The sequence below is a fragment of the Pelophylax lessonae genome (assembly GCF_965119305.1).
Source record: "Pelophylax lessonae genome assembly, chromosome: 6".
In the NCBI taxonomy this organism is placed as follows: domain Eukaryota; kingdom Metazoa; phylum Chordata; class Amphibia; order Anura; family Ranidae; genus Pelophylax; species Pelophylax lessonae.
This window is the reverse complement of record NC_138773.1, coordinates 73,711,263-73,728,818: the sequence shown is the minus strand read 5'-3', so window position 1 is coordinate 73,728,818 and position 17,556 is coordinate 73,711,263. Positions and strand designations below refer to the sequence as shown.

Genomic DNA, 17,556 nt, shown 5'->3' with positions numbered 1-17,556 from the left:
CCCGAACGAAGCCAGATTTGGCTTAGATCGGGTCTCCGTTCAAGTAACAGGGAAGCGACGTCACTATGTCACTTCCCAGTTTACTCAGCTGCCAAGGGCGCAGATTTATAGAAAGTGACAGTATTCAAAAAGGCAGATTTCAGTCTTTTGAATACTTTTAAGTGCAGTGGAGGGGTTTGGGGTCTTTTAGACCCCCGATCCCTCCATACAGAGTTACCTGTCACTGCCTATTACCAGAGGTGGGGGACTTGAGTCACATGACTTGACCTAAGTCAGACTTAAGTCACCAGTTTGAGGACTTGAGACTTGCTTGACTAAAATGAATAAAAGACTCGACTTGACTTTGACTTGCTATTCAGGACTTGAGACTTGACTTTGACTTGAGACATATGACTCGAAATGAATTTACTTTTTTAAGCTATTAAATATTTGCATTTTCTCAAGATGTGTTAAAGCAAAATGAATGTGCCTGTTATGTTTCTGACACCACAGTCACTTAAAACACCTCAGTGTGTTCTGATTTTTAGGACACTGGCTGTTTAACAATGGAAATACTTAACATGTTTTTAGTGACTGTGGTGTTGAAACGAAGGATTTTGAGCTGTTTGGGCATTCAAAGTGTTTCTTTAACTACCTCAATACTGGGCACTTAAACCCCCTTCCTTCCCAGACCAATTTTCAGCTTTTAGCGCTGTTGCATTCTGAATGACAATTGCGCGGTCATGCAACACTGTACCTAAACCAAATTTGTGTCATTTTTTCCCCACAAATAGAGCTTTCTTTTGGTGGTATTTGATCACCGCCAGGTTTTTTCTTTTTTGGTGCACAAATTAAAAAAAAAAACCGAAAAGTTTGAAAAAAAAAAAAAAATTTTTTTTTTTTTAGGTTATAAAATTTTGTGAATAGATACGTTTTTTCCTGCACTGATGAGCACTGATGACGCCGCACTGATTGGGTGGCACTGATTGGGTGGCACTGATTGGGTGGCACTTATTGGGTGGCACTGATAGCGCTGATGGGCACTGATAGCGCTGATGGACACTGATAGCGCTGATGGACACTGATAGCGCTGATGGGCGCTGATGGACACTGATGGGGGGCACTGATGGGCACTGATAGCACTGATGGGCACTGATAGCACTGATGGGCACTGATAGCACTGATGGGCACTGATAGCACTGATGGGCACTGATAGCGCTGATGGGCACTGATAGCGCTGATGGGCACTGATGGGGGGCACTGATGGGCACTGATAGGCAGCACTGGTGGGCAATAACGGGCACTGGTGGGCAGCACTGATATATGGCATTGGTGGGCAACACTGATAGGAGGGCACCACTGGCAGGCTGTTTGCCATCCCTGGTGGCCATGGTGGGCATCCCTGGTGATCATGGGTGGGCATCCCTGGTGGCTCTAGTGGCACCCCCCCCCCCCCCCCCCCAGGGATGCACTGGTAATCAATGTTCTGATTACCAGCACAGACCCCCTCCCTGTGATCAGTGAGTACTTAGAAATACTCACTGATCCCCCCCAGCTCCAGTATCGATCCTCTTCTTCTCCTCACTGACAGGATCTGTCAGGAGGAGAAGAGATCGAAGCCGTTATAACGGCTGTATTTACATTGCATGACGGCTGTGATTGGACACAGCCCTCATGTGATCAGGAGGGCCAATCACAGGGCCCTCCTGACGCATCTTGTTGCGCTGTGTCCGAGGGACACAGGCACATCGAGATCGCGCTGCGGCGCGATCTCGCTCCTTCTGAAGGACGTTCCGTAACGTCCGATCAGAAGGATGAGACTCCCACCCGGCCGTATATGTACAATGGCCCGGGTGGGAGGTGGTTAATATGCCAAGAAAAAAGCACTAAGCAGTTTTGTTAATGTTGAAAATAAAACAAAACCTTTCCTGACCACTGACTTTTAACTAATGTGAAAATTGGGGTAGATCAGTATTTTGACTTGATTTGGGAATTGACCAAAATAAATGACTTGACTTGCTTGACTTCTAGCAGGGACTTGACTTGCTTGCTTTTCGCCACAGTAACTTGGGACTTGCTTGAGACTTGAAGGTTAAGATTTGAGACTTGCTTGTGACTTGCACATGTGTGACTTACTCCCATGTCTGCCTATTACTGTCACAAGGGAAGTTTACATTCCTTGTGACAACAAGAAAAGTGATTTAGATTTTTTTTAGGAGAGTGAAAAAAAGACATAGGGGGGAAAAAATTTTTTTAAAGCGCCCCTGTTCCCGTGAGCTCGCGCACCAAAGAAAATGCATACGTAACTCGCGCCCGCAAATGTAAACAGTGTTCGAATCAGGGTTTCGCCGGGATTGTCGGAGCAAGACCAATAATTCTAGCAAAATACCTCCTAACTCTATACTGGTAACCGTTTTTTAAAGCTACGGAGATTTTTATGTACTGTAGTTTGTAGTTTTTTTTATGATTTTTATGTACTGTAGTTTTCTGAGTGTGTATAATTTTAAACTGTAACATTTTAGGTATCTATTTACTCGGCATGACATCATCTTTCACAATATACAAAAAAAAAATGGGGCTAATTTTACTGTTTCGTTTTTTTTTTTTTTTTTTTTAATTCATTTTAGTGTATTTTTTCTAAAAAATTGCGTAGGAAAGACCGCTGCGCAAATACAGTATGGCAAAAAACATTGCAATGACCACCATTTTATTTTCCAGAGTCTTCGCAAAAAAAAAAAAAAAAAAAAAAATATATATATATTTAATTAGCGCAGAGGGCTGGGAGAAGGTGAATTGCTGGAGGGGCAGAGTTCCAATCCTGGCCGAGAGCCTGGGGAAACCAGTTTCGGCGCAACACCTGCCTCTCCTGCACTGGTTGCTAGTATCGCCTGCCGCTTGGCGTCTAGCAACCAGTGATGTCATCGTCGTCACATAACACCCCGGAGAGAGCGAGGCCCCAGCATTCAGAGCGGAGGAGGATTTAAATTCCTCCTCCGCACCTAGAATTGGCTCCACCCACCTCCCTCCAATGCCTCAAGGCTCCATCTTCTCCGGGTGGCAGCAGCGGGAAGGGGCAGGGAGCATCAATTAATAATTATGGGGGATCCAGGGCAGAGGAGAGAGCCGGGCTCCTATGAGGAGTCAGTGCTGGAGCAAGGTAAGAGAGGGATCTTCTGTGGATGGGGGCTGCTCAGTCCCACATGCTTTTTCTTGCTCCTGACAACGCTGAAACTTTTGTTGGCTAACTTTTGTTTCCATTGTAGGAGGCTTATTTTCCTTGTGCTTTCAAGTAGAAAAAAAAAACAAAAAGCATTGAATTTGCCTGTCTACAAACTGGATCAGAAGAGGGTCACAGCTATCCACTGATCCGTTCCATGTCCCCCAATTCACAGAGAAGAATGGATACCTGTAATATTCTTTGCTGACCTACTTTCTTTTGGTGGTATTTGGTCACCTCTGTGGTTTTTATTTTTTGCGCTAGAAACAAAAAAAGACCGACAATTTTGAAAAAAAAAAATGTATTTTACTTTCTGCTATAAGTTTAGGGCAATATGTATTCTGCTAGAATTTTTTTGTAGAAAGAAAATCTCAATGAGTGCATATTGATTGGTTTGCACAAAAGTTATCACGTCTACAAACTGGGGGATAGATTTATGTCCTATTTTATTTACTTTATTTTTTACTAATAATGGCAGTGATCAGCGACTTATAGCAGGACTGCAACATTGTGGCGGACAGATCGGACACTTCAGGGGGCATTGGGGTGGAGCTTGGGTGGGACCTACTTTAAAATGTGGGAGGAGTTATCAAATTTACCTTCAAGGCTGAAGCCCCTGGTCTTTTTCCCACCTAGCAACGCCCCTGCTGGTCACTAATGATGTCGGTGTACCCTCCAGCCAGCGGCAGCTAATGCCAGATTCCCCGCCACACTATCGCATCCCCGCCACACTATCGCAGTCCCACTGTAAGTTTGAGTATACCATAGTTTGTAGACACTATAACTTTTGAACAAACCAAATAATATACACTCATTGGGATTTTTTTTTACCAGACACGTAGCAGAAAACATTTTGGCTTAAATTTTTTGAGTAAATTTTTTTTTTTAATTGGATAAGGTTTATAAACGGAAAGTAGAAAATATTTCTTTTTCAGAATGTTCGGTCTTTTTGTTTTTTTGTTTATATCGCAAAAAATAAAAAACTCAGTGGTAATCAAATACCACCCAAAGAAAGCTCTATTTGTGTGAAAAATGCTAAACATTACATTTGTGTACAGTGTTGCATGACTGAGCAATTGGCAGGTAAAGTAGCACAGTACTGAATAGCAAAAAATGCCTTGGTCACAAATGGAGTAAAACCTTCTGGAGGTCAAGTGGTTAAAGATAAAGATTAGTAGATTTACCACTAGAGGGAGCTCTTTTTAGTTCAATGTTATTCAGTCCCCACTAGTTAGCAGCTGCTAAGATAAGATATCCACCACAGAAGGGAGTGCATGGTTTTCAGTGAGTCAGCCAATTCATAGACTTGCATTGTGGAAAGGGGCATTATGGCAGTAGGTGAGGAGCAAAAATAGCTGCCACCACTTACAGACTATACATAGAAGCAAAATATATGTAAAAAAGTAAAATATATTTAAAAAAGTAACACTGATAACATTTTTAGCAAAGATATACACATATGTATATGTATGCATATATCTTTGCTAAAAATGTTATCAGTGTTACTCTTTTAAATATATTTTCGTGCTAGTGTGAACCGGCACAAGATTTCCATTGGCTAAAAAGAAATAATATATAAAAAAAAAATGTACATGTGTGCGTACATATACATACACAATATATATTGTGTGTGTGTGTATGTGTGTATGTATGTATATATATATATATATATATATATATAGTGTGTGTGTGTGTATATATATCTGCTCCCTCACAAGCTATAAAGAGGCAAAACCGGATCGGCCCCTGGATCTGTTAATTTTACCGATTTCCCCCGATCCAGCTATTTTGCCCGTATCGGGGCCGATATCCGATCCGAATATCGGATCGCCGCATCCCTAACAGGAATCGCTCGGGCATCCCGCAACTTGCAGTGGTTCGGAACGGTGGGCAGAATCGCGGCAATTCTGTCCACAAACCGAAACGCCTATATGTGAACGGATTGTAACAGCATTCTTTCTGGGCACTTCTACCCCCTTCCTGCCCAGGCCAATTTTCAGCTTTTGCACTTTGAAAGACAATTGAGCAGTCATGCAACACTACCCATATGACATTTTTATCTTCTTTTTTTTTTTTCACACAAATAGAGCTTTCTTTTAGTGGTATTTAATCACCGCTGGTATTTATTTTATTTTTTGCTAAATAAACGAAAAAAGACAATTTTGAAAAAAAAAAAAAAAACTTTCTTAATTTGTTATAAAATTTTGCGAACAGGTAATCTTTCTCCTTCACTGATGGGACGGCACTGGTGGGCACTAATTGGCAGCACTGGTGGGCACTGTTGGGACTGCTCTGGTTATCAGGACATGGATAACCAGTGCTGATGTCCCTTTTAACACAAGCCAGTAATCTGTTCTTTTCCTCTCCTCATGCTGTCAGCCCCCCATCCCCCCCCCTCTGCAACCCACAGTTAGCCCATACTTACCTGAGCCTGCTTTCAATCCAACACTGTGTTTGAGATCAGCATCTCCCATGGCTCTTTCCCTCCTCATAGGCTCAGAGAAAACAGCAGGAGCCATTGGCTCTCGCTGCTGTCAATCACAACCAGTGAGGGAGTAATGGGGACGGGGCTGTGCCATGCTCTGTGTGTCTATGGACACGCAGAGCCGACTCAGGAGCAAGCCCACATGAGTGCCCCCATAGCAAGCAGCTTGCTATGGTGGGTACTCGACGGGGGAGGAGACAGGAGCGAGTTGTGGGGGACCCGAGAAGAGGAGAATCGGGGCTGCTCTGTGCAAAACCATTGCACAAAGCAGGTAAGTATAACATGTTTTTATGTTAAAAATAATAAATAAAACTTAAAGGTTTACAATTCCTTTAATTTCGAATATTTCATTTCTACATAGGGCCTACTGTCACAGATTCTCTAAATAATAATATAATCATCTTAAACTTTTTTTAGGTGGTACGTATGAATAATTCATACTCCGAGATTTTAATGATGTTGTCTTCCAGCTCCTCACACAGGTAAGAATACAACAGTTTGACAAAGTAATGCAAAGCAGGTAGAAGATTAAAAATTCACTTTAACAGCCACATGAATATAAATGTCCTTAGAATAACACATTTATTATAACAAAGAAAACGCCTTATAGAGTCAGCACAAGATAATGGTAATTGTATAAGCAATTATTTTCCTTTGTGAATGGCATTCATTCATGTGCCATTGTTTACTATTGTGATAGCTGTGATTGGCTTCTTCTATCACATGGTACAGGCCCCTGCTGTGTTTGGCCCTTTACCATGTGATCACTGTGACCAGTTACAGAGATCATAATAGTACACAATGATTATGAATTAGTCATTGTATACATCTAACAAGTGATTGATCACGTCAATCATATCACTAGGGCCGCACAAATCTGCCCGGTACAGTGATCTGTGTTCTGCTGTGTCTGGTGGACCCAACGGGTCACAGATCGCGCCGCGGCACAACCATAAGTCACGCAACTGAGAGCACGTCACATGACATCTACCCAGGGTAGCAGTGCTTCTGCCCAGCCGTATTACTACAATAAACCAGGCAAGGAGTGGCTAAATACATTCATGCAAATATTTTATAAGATTATGTATTAATAAAAACTTTTAGCAAAACATAGTTACAAATATAGGTAAAAAAAAAAGCTTGGACTAGGTTTGGCATTCATTCTTCATTTATTTTCCTCTATTTCATATGTAAAAAATATAAAATTCTTCATCAGATCAAAGTAAGCACGAATCACTTAGAAAGGCATTGTTGTATAGATGGCAGCCTGTAGATAGTAAATGGGTGTAATTGGAGTTGCACAGCTAGTGAATTATATATGCTGCGGTATACCCTGGTTAAAACATATTTTCTTTCATAAATATTTACACAGTATTACCAAAAGTATTGGGACGCCTGCCTTCACACGCTTATAAACTTCAATGGCATCCCAGTCTTAGTCTGTAGGGTTCAATTTGGAGTTGGCCCAACCTTTGCAGGTATAATCGCTTCAACTTATTTGGGGAGGCTGTCCACAAGGTTTTGGAGTGTCTATGGGAATGTTTGACCATTCTTCCAGAAGCGCATTTGTGAGGTCAGGCACTGATGTGGATGAGAAGGCCTGACTTGCAGTCTCCGCTCTAATTCATCCCAAAGGTGCTCTGCTGGGTTGAGGTCAGCAATCTGTGCAGGCCAGTCAATCTGTTCCACCCCAAACTCGCTCATTCATGTCTTTATGGACCTTGCTTTGTGCACTAGTGCGCAGTCATGTTGGAACAGGAAGTGGCCATCCCCAAACTCTTCCCACAAAGTCGGGAGTTAAAAATAGTTAAAAATTTGCAAAAACTGTAATCTACTCAGCAGTGAATTCCTCTCGTCTCACTTACGATCCGCACTCAGTCTACGGGCATCCCACATAACTTTGTACCACAATTTTATTTATTTTTTATTTATTTGTACCCACATAGCAGCTGGTAGCGCAGGGCTCACACTTTCACTAAATCTGTAGATAGAGTTACCGCAATTCAGTGAAATGATTTCAAGGTGTTGCCTCATTAAAATAATCACTGCAGTCGTTTACAGCCTCCATGTTTGTTATGGGGGAGGGGGGGGGATAGCAGTGTCCCCCTAATATCAGAGCCTCGCTGTTATACCTGCCCCCTTGGAGGAACCGAAAACTGCAGTGGGACGGTGCTGCCTACTGCCCACTTAGGCCCCTTTCGCACTTGTGTGACCTAAAAGTTGTGCGATTTTGCTGCGATTTTGACTGGACTTGAAGCAGTGCCCATGTCCATGGACCTCAAAACACATTAAAATCAGACCTTAAGTAGTGCAAGGACTACTTTTAAATTGTTGCAGCTTGAAGTCGCACAGATATGAACGGTACTCATTGGAAATCTTGGAGTACAACTTGTCACGCGACTTTGTAGTCCCAAGTTGCACAAGTGTGAAAGGGACCTAACGTATCTTCCATGCACAGGGAAGTTGGACTAGCTATGCAACATCACTCGTTTTCCTAGTTACAACCGACATGTTTCAAGAGTCTACAACTCTTTCTCAAGGCTTCTTGACTAAAACAAAGCAGCATGTTACCTTTCTAGACCTGAACATAAAGAAATGCATACAAAAACACGTTCAATCGCCCTCCACTTCTAGTCTTGAAATTCTGAATACAGATCTTAATGGGAATGATGGCTGTAGCTTTAGGCAAGCTTTTAGCAAACACAACTTGAAGCAACCACTGTGTAGCATTGCTAAGCCGGAAGCACAATCTGCATATGTAATGAGCAAATGTGACAGCCCACTTTTAATAATGTGCATGACTGTACCACAAGTAAGGTAACAAAAGAATGAATATTAGTATCTCCTCGAGTCGGCCTTAGATGGAACAATTTTCTATCCTGCAACCACGGATTGCAGAAAAGAAAATCAATTTCCCCGTCAACATAGTCAGGGCTGATGGGGGAATCCCTCCACGGAGCTATTGTGTTCTCCTGGTGGTGGAGAGGGGCCAATAAAACGGTGATTATGCTAGTAGCTATAGCGGCTGGCAATAATCGCATGAAGAATCTGACATGCTGGTTGCACCAAAGCTAATTGATTTGATTGAAGTTGGGTACAGTCATCCTGGCCATACATGGTTTGAATCTCGGCTGGTCCCTGTTGAACCGGCTGAGATTCGAATCCATCTTTGGCCAACTTTAGATTGCCAATTGACCTTTTAGGCTCTCCTATTCTATAACTGCATCACAGAAATGCCTTCTGTAGTAAATCACATGTGTGTCTTATACCCTTTCTTCCTCTGCTGATAACAGGCTACTGTCCGTTTTGAATCAAGCCCTTCATAGCTGCAAGGAAGAAGAGAGGCAGCTTGAAGAACAGCTGAGGCGGTACAGCAAACTCCTGGGAGACTGGTATGAATAAAACCATGAATGACTTGTAGGCTATGCACAGCTTTGGGGGTTAATCATCCTGAATCATCCAATGCATATCTATAGAAATGTGTGCAGAAGTTACAATTAGGGATGCACCAATCCGATATTCGGATCGGATATCGGCGCCGATATGGCCATTTTAGATGGATCGGTAACATTGACCGATCCACTGGCCGATCCGGTTTTTGCTTGGTAACGGCTCAGCCATCCCTTACTCGGTGCAGTAGAAGTATGGGATGGGAGCCGCTACTTCCTGTATAGTCCCAGCTCACAGGTGGAGTGATATCAGATGCACTCCGCCTGTGAATGGAGGAGCCGTACACATGAAGCAGCGGCTTTGCTCTGTACTGCAGCCGCTTGCTTTGTGTGTAGCTCCAGATCGGTTCCGGTATCGGCGATTTTCACAACGCCTGATATCGGTATCGGGTCAAAAAAAGTCGGATCGGTGCATCCCTAGTTACAATAATGTCATATCTGGAGCTTTTCTGTACTGAAGGTCTCCTCCACCTTACACCAATCAGCCATTACGTTATGACCACTGACAGGTAAAGTGAAGGACATTGATTATCTTGTGATAGTGGAACCTGAAAGCGAGTTAGCTACATTAGGCAGCAAGTGAACATGTTGTCCCTGAAGTGGATGTGTTGTATGCAGGGAAAATGGGCAAGCAATAAGGATTTGAGAAACTTTGGCAAGGGCCAAATTGTAATGGCTAGATGACTGGGTTGGAACAACTCCAAAACTGCAGCTCTTGTGGGATGTTCCAGTCTGCAGTGGTCAGGACCTACCAAAAGTGGTCCAAGGAAGAAGAACCGTCAACAGGGTGGTCAAGGCGGGTGGTCAAGGCTTATTGATGCACATGGGGAGCTGGCCAGTGTAATCTGATCTAATAGAAGAGCTACTGTAGTACAAACGGCTGAAAAAGTTAATGCCGGTTCAGATAGAAAGGTGTCCGCACACCGTGCATCGCAGGGTGTCCATGCTGACTCGTGTCCACAGCCAAAAGCATCAACAATGGACACATGTGCATTGGGACAAAATCACAGAGCAATGGAAGAAGGTGGTCCGGTCTGATGAATCACTCTTTTTTTTACATCATGTGGATGGCTGGATGCGTGTGCATCACTTACCTGAGGAAGAGATGGCACCAGGATGCACTAGAAGAAGGGAAGCCGGCAGAGGCAGTATGTTGCTTGTCTAGTGGAGTCCATGCCTCGATGGGTCAGGGCTGTTTTGGCGGCATAGTGGGAACCTATTCAATATAAGGTGGGTGATCATAATGTTATGGCTGATTGGGTATATTCTCTAGGAAAGGTAATTGCAGGATCCTCCAGTTTAATATGTACCTATGCGTGGTGTAATGAATGATGTCCCAAAGATTGGAAAATCTTAGAGGCACTGACAAATTCTTCTCATAGCATCTCAGTGGCTTAATATTTTTGGTTGCTTTTATAAAGAAAATTACAACCACAGCCTTTATGAATCCTCGGTTTCCCAACCCCGTCATGCTATTAATGCCTGTCGTTGGCCAGCGTTGTGACCTTACTGGTCAGTAGGAAGGCAAAGGTGCTGGAAAAGATGGGTCTACATGGTGGCCATATGTAGGCTGTAGTTTCAGTGCCGTTTATAGGGCTCTTTAGGATTTCAGTCTTCTGGGGAGCTCTATGAAAACGCTAGAAATGCATACATGAATCTGGAGGAGGCTGTTTTATCAATCTGCAGCCTGATTACTATTACCGATACCACTGGTTTACTTTGAAGCTGCAGTGCAGTAAAAATGAAACTTTAAAACCGCAAACAGCCCCAGGACAGAAGTGGGGGAAAAAAAACAGTTGCCTTATGCTTAGGCAGGACACAGACCAGGGTTCATTGAGAGTCTTTTTAAATTTAGCAGAGTTGCAATGTTTGCTGGAGGGAATTAGTAGATTGCTAAAGGATGTAAGGGCCGGTTCAAACTAGTGCAATGCCAGACGTTGCGTGTGATTCGTACCGCATTGCTGTGCAGATCACATGCGATGTCTGTGCGATGCGGTTCATTTCAGCCATACAAACTGGCTGAAATCGCATCCCATTCGCACATAAATAGTGCAGGACCCTTTTTTTTTTTTTTTAGGTCCTCACTGGAATCTGATTGCATGGGTGTTCACACCTATTCGATCCGATTCCTGCACCATTTGACAGTTCGCGCTGCGATCTGCGAACAGATTTAAGGGTGTCAGTAACTTTACATTGACACCCCCAGTGGTTCGCAGATCTCAGTGTGAACCACTGTGCAATTCAGGTGCGATGCGGGAATCTGCACTGAATTGCAGGGTTTCCCGCAGCGCACCAATGTGAACCGGGACTTACTTTTTGCCTGGAGATACTCAAAGTCCTGAAACAATTAATCTCAGTCCCGGTTCACACTGGTGCGATGCGGGAAACCCTGTGATTCAGTTCAAGTTCTTGCATCACACCAGAATCGCACAGTAGTTCACACTGAGATCTGCAAACCGCTGAGCATGTCAATTTAAAATAACCATTAGATCGGTTTGCAGATCACAGTGGAAACTGTGAAATGGTGCAGGGATCAAATTGCATAGGTGTGAACACCCATGTGATCCAATTCAGTGGGGACCAAAAAAGGGGTCCTGCACCATTTTGGTGCGAATGTGATGGGATTTCAGCCATACAGTTTGTATGGCTGAAATCCCATTGCACAGGCATCACAGGTGAGCTGCACAGAAATGTGGTGCGAATCGCATGCAATGTCTAGCAACGCACTAGTGTGAACCAGCCCTCAAGTCCTGACAGTTCACTTTAGGCTGACCCCTTTTGCAGGTATAGCTATCTAAAACCTTAAAAAGTGCGTACGCTGTTTAAAATCCAGTAGTACACTGTCTCACCCGGCTTTGCACATGCTCAGTTGCTTTCCATTTTTAGCATTGTGCTGAAAATCGGAGTTACTAGAGGCTGACCTGTTGACAGCCTAAAGATTTACTGCTGCTCTGGGCTTCAGCAAAAACACAGCCTATGGTTATAAGAAACAGGAGCAATGCTGGAGGCAATTTGCAGCACACAAAAATTTTGGTAGCATATTTATTAATGTGGAATGTATGTTCCTTGCTGAATGTTAATTTTTATCAAGTTGTTAAATGTAAAGCAGAACTTTACCTATTCGGCCCTCGAGTGTTGGAAATGTCCCACCAACTTCAGCAGAGCTAATACCTAGTATGTAAATCAATAATAAACTCCTTTTTTCCAATCACTAGTTTAAAACTTTCCTTGGAACTGCACTTTTCTTAGGATGTCTCTACCCAAATTCAAAATGGATGTATGCTACCAAGTTGATTGGCAAGTGTTTTAGAGCTTTTAGGAACCCCAACATTGAAATATTTCTCCTGGTGAGATCAGTTCCACTCACCTGTGGTGGTTTTATAGTGTCAGTTAATGCTGGCCCAACTCACTCCATTTATTATACAGACTATGGGATGACCTACTAGGAACGTTGGTGAAGACCAAAGTAATGTCTAAATCTCACCACTGGAGTCCCTAAAAGATATCAAACCCGTTTATGAGTCAACTTGCAAGCAATTATGTACCTACAAAGCCTTTGCTGCTCCTAAACTGACGTTATTTGAACTAGGGATGCACCGATCTGACTTTTTTGGTACCGATCCCGATCTTTTGCTTTGTGAAATCGCTGATCCCGAGTCCGATCCGGAAGTACTGTTTTGTGAGCTTATAACAAAAAAATACTTCCGGATCGGTATCGGCAGATACCTTATAACAATTTTGCATTCAAAATCTAAAATGTCATGGGTTTAGTCTTTAAGAGGTTAAACTTCCCTCCTCCAGCAGATGGAACGAAAAGATACATTGTAATCATTGTGTTTACTTAAGGCTCCATTCACATGTAGGCGTTTTGGGGCGTTTTTGGGGAGTTTTTCTGCTCTAGGATCAGCTCTCAAAACGCCCAACAAGACAAATCCTATTCATTTCAATGGCCCCTGTTCACATCTGAGCGTTTTGACGCTGTAAGCAAAACGCCCAACGCTCAAAAAAGTACATGAGCTTCTTTTTGGGCAGATTACAGGCGTTTTCCATTGGTCTCTATTCAATCTAAAAACGCCTGTAAATCGCGGTAAAAAAACGCGCGAAAACGCTACGCTCAGGTGTGAATGTAGCTTAACTGGGAGAGTTGAAAGGCATTTGCAGGAGGCTCTTTTTTTTTTTTTTTTCTTTGACACCTGTTCTCTGCTCCCTCACATGCTATGTAAAGAGCAAAACCGGATCGGCCCGTGGATCTCTTAATTTTACCGATCCCCCGATCCAGCTATTTTGCCCGTATCGGGGCCAAAATCCCATCCGAAATTGGATCGGTGCATCCCTAATTGGAACTTTTGCCAAAGCCCCTGAACACAACATAAACTGGTTTCCATTCCCCCACAAGCTTTTACCAGAGTTTAGGAGTATCAGCGTTTAGAGGCAGTAAATGCTGTTTTCCTGAACGCAGAAGAATTGCATTCAGGAGAAGAGTTTTGGCAGAAAAACGCTGGACGTAGAAAAATTGGGTGTAAACATGCATTAACACTAGAGCATTAATTAATTTCAATGGTTGGAATTTTGGTAGACCTTCACAGTGCCACATCCAATTCTCTATACATAGAGGCCTATAGGTTTGAAAAAGGCAGACTTTGTCGGCACAACATGAGGCGACTTGAATAAGTAAAAATTGTATTTTTCCAAAATGTTTAAATGTTATGATTAAAAACCAAAAACACACTCCACACATGAAATACATGAAAGGATCAGTACCAGAGTGATACCCAACCCAGAAATGGAAATATGCAATAGGCATGGGAAATAACAGTAATGTATTGGTAAAAGTGTAGCTATGACAAGCAGGTACAATGTCCATAATTACCCCATTCTGGCAAGTCAACACGTTTCGTGAAGATTTTTTTACTTTCTCAGGACTGGTTGGGTGGGTGCTGGTCTGGACAACTGAAGAGAGAGTAGCACAAGTCTCAGGGGCAGACACAGGTACCTGCTGCCCCCCAAAAAAGGAAGGAAAGCCCGGACACTTGGACAGCCAGAGATTATCCACTGCACTCCCCTAAAAAAAGCATGTTCATTATAAGGGGCAGGCATAGTATAGAAGATGTAGATTTGGATTATCTCTGGGAGGAATAGATAAATTAGGTTTTATTGCCACTTGGAGGAAGGGCCGAGGGGTTGGAGTAGCAGCTTAAGCTAAATATCAACAGGTCGGTATAAGACTCCGTTCACACTGGGGCGACCTGTCAGGCGACCTGGTTGCCTGACAGGTCGCCGTAGGTCGTCTGCCATAGAGTAGCTGTGGACCCGTTCTAATAGGAGCGACACAAGTCGCTCCGACTTAGAAAAAGGGTCCGGAGCTTCTTTGGGGCGACCTGGAGCGACCTGCATTGATTTCAATGATATGAAGTCCGTGCCGGCCGCTCCGAGGTCGCGGTGCGAGCTGCGCACCGCGACCTGTGAGGTCGCCCTGGCAAGTAGCGTCGCCCCAATGTGAACGGGGTCTAAAGATCCAGCAATAGATTCAGACTGAGCACCCCTTGCGTGAAACCTTAGAATATCCAGGCATCCAAAGGGCAGAAACCTCCCTAATCGTTAACTGGTGGTGTCGTCCTGTGGTATGCCAGATAATCAAATGTTGGTGGGCAACCACAGTCTCCAAGATGGCTCTCTATACATCTTCTGTCCGGACCATCATTTCAATGGTCAGAATAAATTATTTATTCTGGCTAATGTACAAAATTAACACCCAAGCGATTGAGGCGGTTAAACGCGGTACACACATTTTCCAGCGTCCAGCCTTTTTCTGCTGCCAGTAGAAAAGCATCTAGGTAGCGTCCAGTGCGTATGAACCCCAAATCGGCGATCAGTAGGTTTTATTTGGCTTTTAATTCTGCAGTTGTACAGCCTTTTTGCGGTTTACAGTCATTCCCACTGTCAATCTCTTAGGCTAAAAATAACTAAATTTTTTTTTTCTTGGAATATGAAATATAGAAGTGTGAAGATCTTGGCAGCATGTAAATGAACCAGTAACTGTAATATTTTTATTTTTAGTGATACCGGAACCAGTCCATACTAGCAGTGCTATATTTAGAAGCTAATCTGAAACGTGTAATAATAATCCTATAACAGTCAGACAGCAGACTAAAGACATTTATATTCATCGAGATATGGTTAGAATGGCATCCAGCAGGCTGGAGACGTCAGTGGGGGGGGGGGGGGGGGTCAGATGTGGGAACAACCTGACCGCCAAAACCTTTTTTTTTTTTTTTTCTTTTTACAAATTATTACAGAAGTATAAATGCTTGGACTGCCTGGGTATGAATATTCTGATATCACAGAAAGGAGGACTTCTAATTAAAAATAGAATTAAATAACCAATAATATCACCTTGAAGGCGATGGAAAAACCTGCTGCCTCCTTGGGATAACTCGGCTTACGTCAGCTTACGAATTGCTGCCAACTCCACAGCTTGGCCCTGCTGGATACACACAACTGTTCAATGACAGATGCATGCAGCATATCTGATGAACCAGGAGATTTAATATAGAGTGTTTTGTTTTTTGTTCTTTATCAAGATTTTTTCACCCCATATTCACACATTTTCCATATGAGACTCTATTAAAAAAAAAAATAGTGTAAATCTTGGGTGAAAACCCAATCATTTGTAGCACCCTCCAAGGTAGGTGCTAGGTAAAGTATAGTGGGCCTTGTCTGCTTATCAGCATGGCCATGATTTTCAGCTAGGCTGGCATGTGTTCCCAGGTGTGCCTTTTGAGTTGGGGAGTCTCCCCACTGTGTCCCAATGAGGGCTCTCATTGGGCAGTGGAGGAAACCTGACCAATAGCACACCAGGGCTTGTATCCATCCTGGAAGGGCAGATACTGCCGCAGAGCATTCTGGGAGGGGGTATAAGTCTGTGGGGAGCACATGACAGGTGGTCTTTGGTGGGAAGCAGAGTCCCAGGAGGGAGGGTGCGGCTGTCTCTCCTCCTGACAGAAAGGATCGGGTATCCCATGCGGCTTGCCTGAGGAGGTACAGGGCTGAGCTGAGCTGCAGAGAGGATCCGGTGTGCCGAGGACCGGCGGAGCTGCCGAGTTTCAGGAAAGCATTCCCAGTCGTGAGTACTGCAAACTGCCCCTGGGGGTCTGCCTAGAGAGAGAGGGGACCACTCCGGAGAAGGTCAGAGGGATCCAGGAGCTAGCTAGCTGGTGCAGGAGCAAAGTAAAGGGGGTGGCAGTGTTGACCCTGAAGAGAAAAGGGGGGTGCCAGTGGTTAGGTCCTGAAGTGCAGAGTGTACAGTGCAGAGTGTACAGTGCAGTATGTACAGTGTTAAGAGTTGCAGCAGCATTACAAGAGACTGCCTCAGTCAGGAAGGACTGGAGGGAGCAGTGTCAAGGACTTTTGAGCTAACCAGAGTGTCAGAAGTCAGTTTTCAATACAGTACAGCAAGTCAGTGATTTCAAGCGCCAGCAAGCGTTGGTCGGCATCCAGCCGGCGTCAAGTCAGCGCTGAGAGGGATTTTCTCTCAAGTGTCCCAATTTGTACCTAGTCCAGCCAGAGGAGTATCCCACTCATTCCCTTCTCCCATCCCTATATCAAATAAACAAAACAAACCAAAGATGCCGGACTGTTCATTGTCTCAGATCTCACACTTGGGCAATCAACTTAAATGTGCTGTTGGTGTTACCAGTGACCATGGCAGACCCACATCTGGCCCAATGCCTGGAAATATTGCTACACTGTCATTGATCATTTTATAGACTCCATAGATCACAATGGTGTATGAGTGCCATGAGGCATTTCATACCGTAGCACTGAGAGAAGACTAATCGATTTGGTGTGAAACACATCAAGACATTCAGACGTTGTTACCATTGTGATTCGGTTCATTGGATATTCTGCATAGACTTCTCTTTAAGGCATCACCTTGAAGGAGGTTGGCCTAAGGAGTTCAGCTCTCCAACAGCACCCATAGACATGAAAACCCCTGCTTGATCCTAGTACCAGTTTCTACATTGGAAGATGATCAGCGAATGTCTATGGGTATCTATGGATAATAAATGACAGTTGTCTGATCTGGCCGGTTGAAGTTCCATACATCACCACCCTGAGGCTGGTGTTATTTTAAGGGGTGATGACCTGTTTGGCAAATCTTTGTGAAATTATTATATATATATATATATATATATCTATCTATCCTCATAATATTTTTTATTTTTTTTTTCATAAGGGCTGATCAAATAAATGGCTATAATAGCACTATCAGTTGTAAAATACCCCAACAATGCACAGTAGCATAAGGTGATATTTTCTGCATTGGGAGATGATCATCTCGTACCTATGGATAATAAATGAGTTTTCTGATCTGGCTGGTTGAAGCTCCATTTATCACCACCCTGAGGCTGGTCATTCTTTTAAGG

General features: G+C 43.5%; 2 protein-coding genes across 2 annotated transcripts in view; both read left to right on the top strand.

The window, feature by feature from the left end:
• The window catches only part of ABCA3 (ATP binding cassette subfamily A member 3), an 899,850-nt gene that overhangs the window by 203,683 nt on the left and 678,611 nt on the right, over positions 1-17,556 (top strand). The window lies entirely within an intron of this gene.
• The window catches only part of TEDC2 (tubulin epsilon and delta complex 2), a gene marked incomplete at its 5' end in the record, with an annotated part of 139,666 nt that continues 130,300 nt past the window's right edge, over positions 8,191-17,556 (top strand). Inside the window, 2 exons of the mRNA XM_082261682.1 lie at positions 8,191-8,493; positions 8,958-9,073. Coding sequence (XP_082117808.1) covers positions 8,191-8,493; positions 8,958-9,073 — 419 coding nt within the window. The remainder of the gene's footprint in view (positions 8,494-8,957; positions 9,074-17,556) is intronic.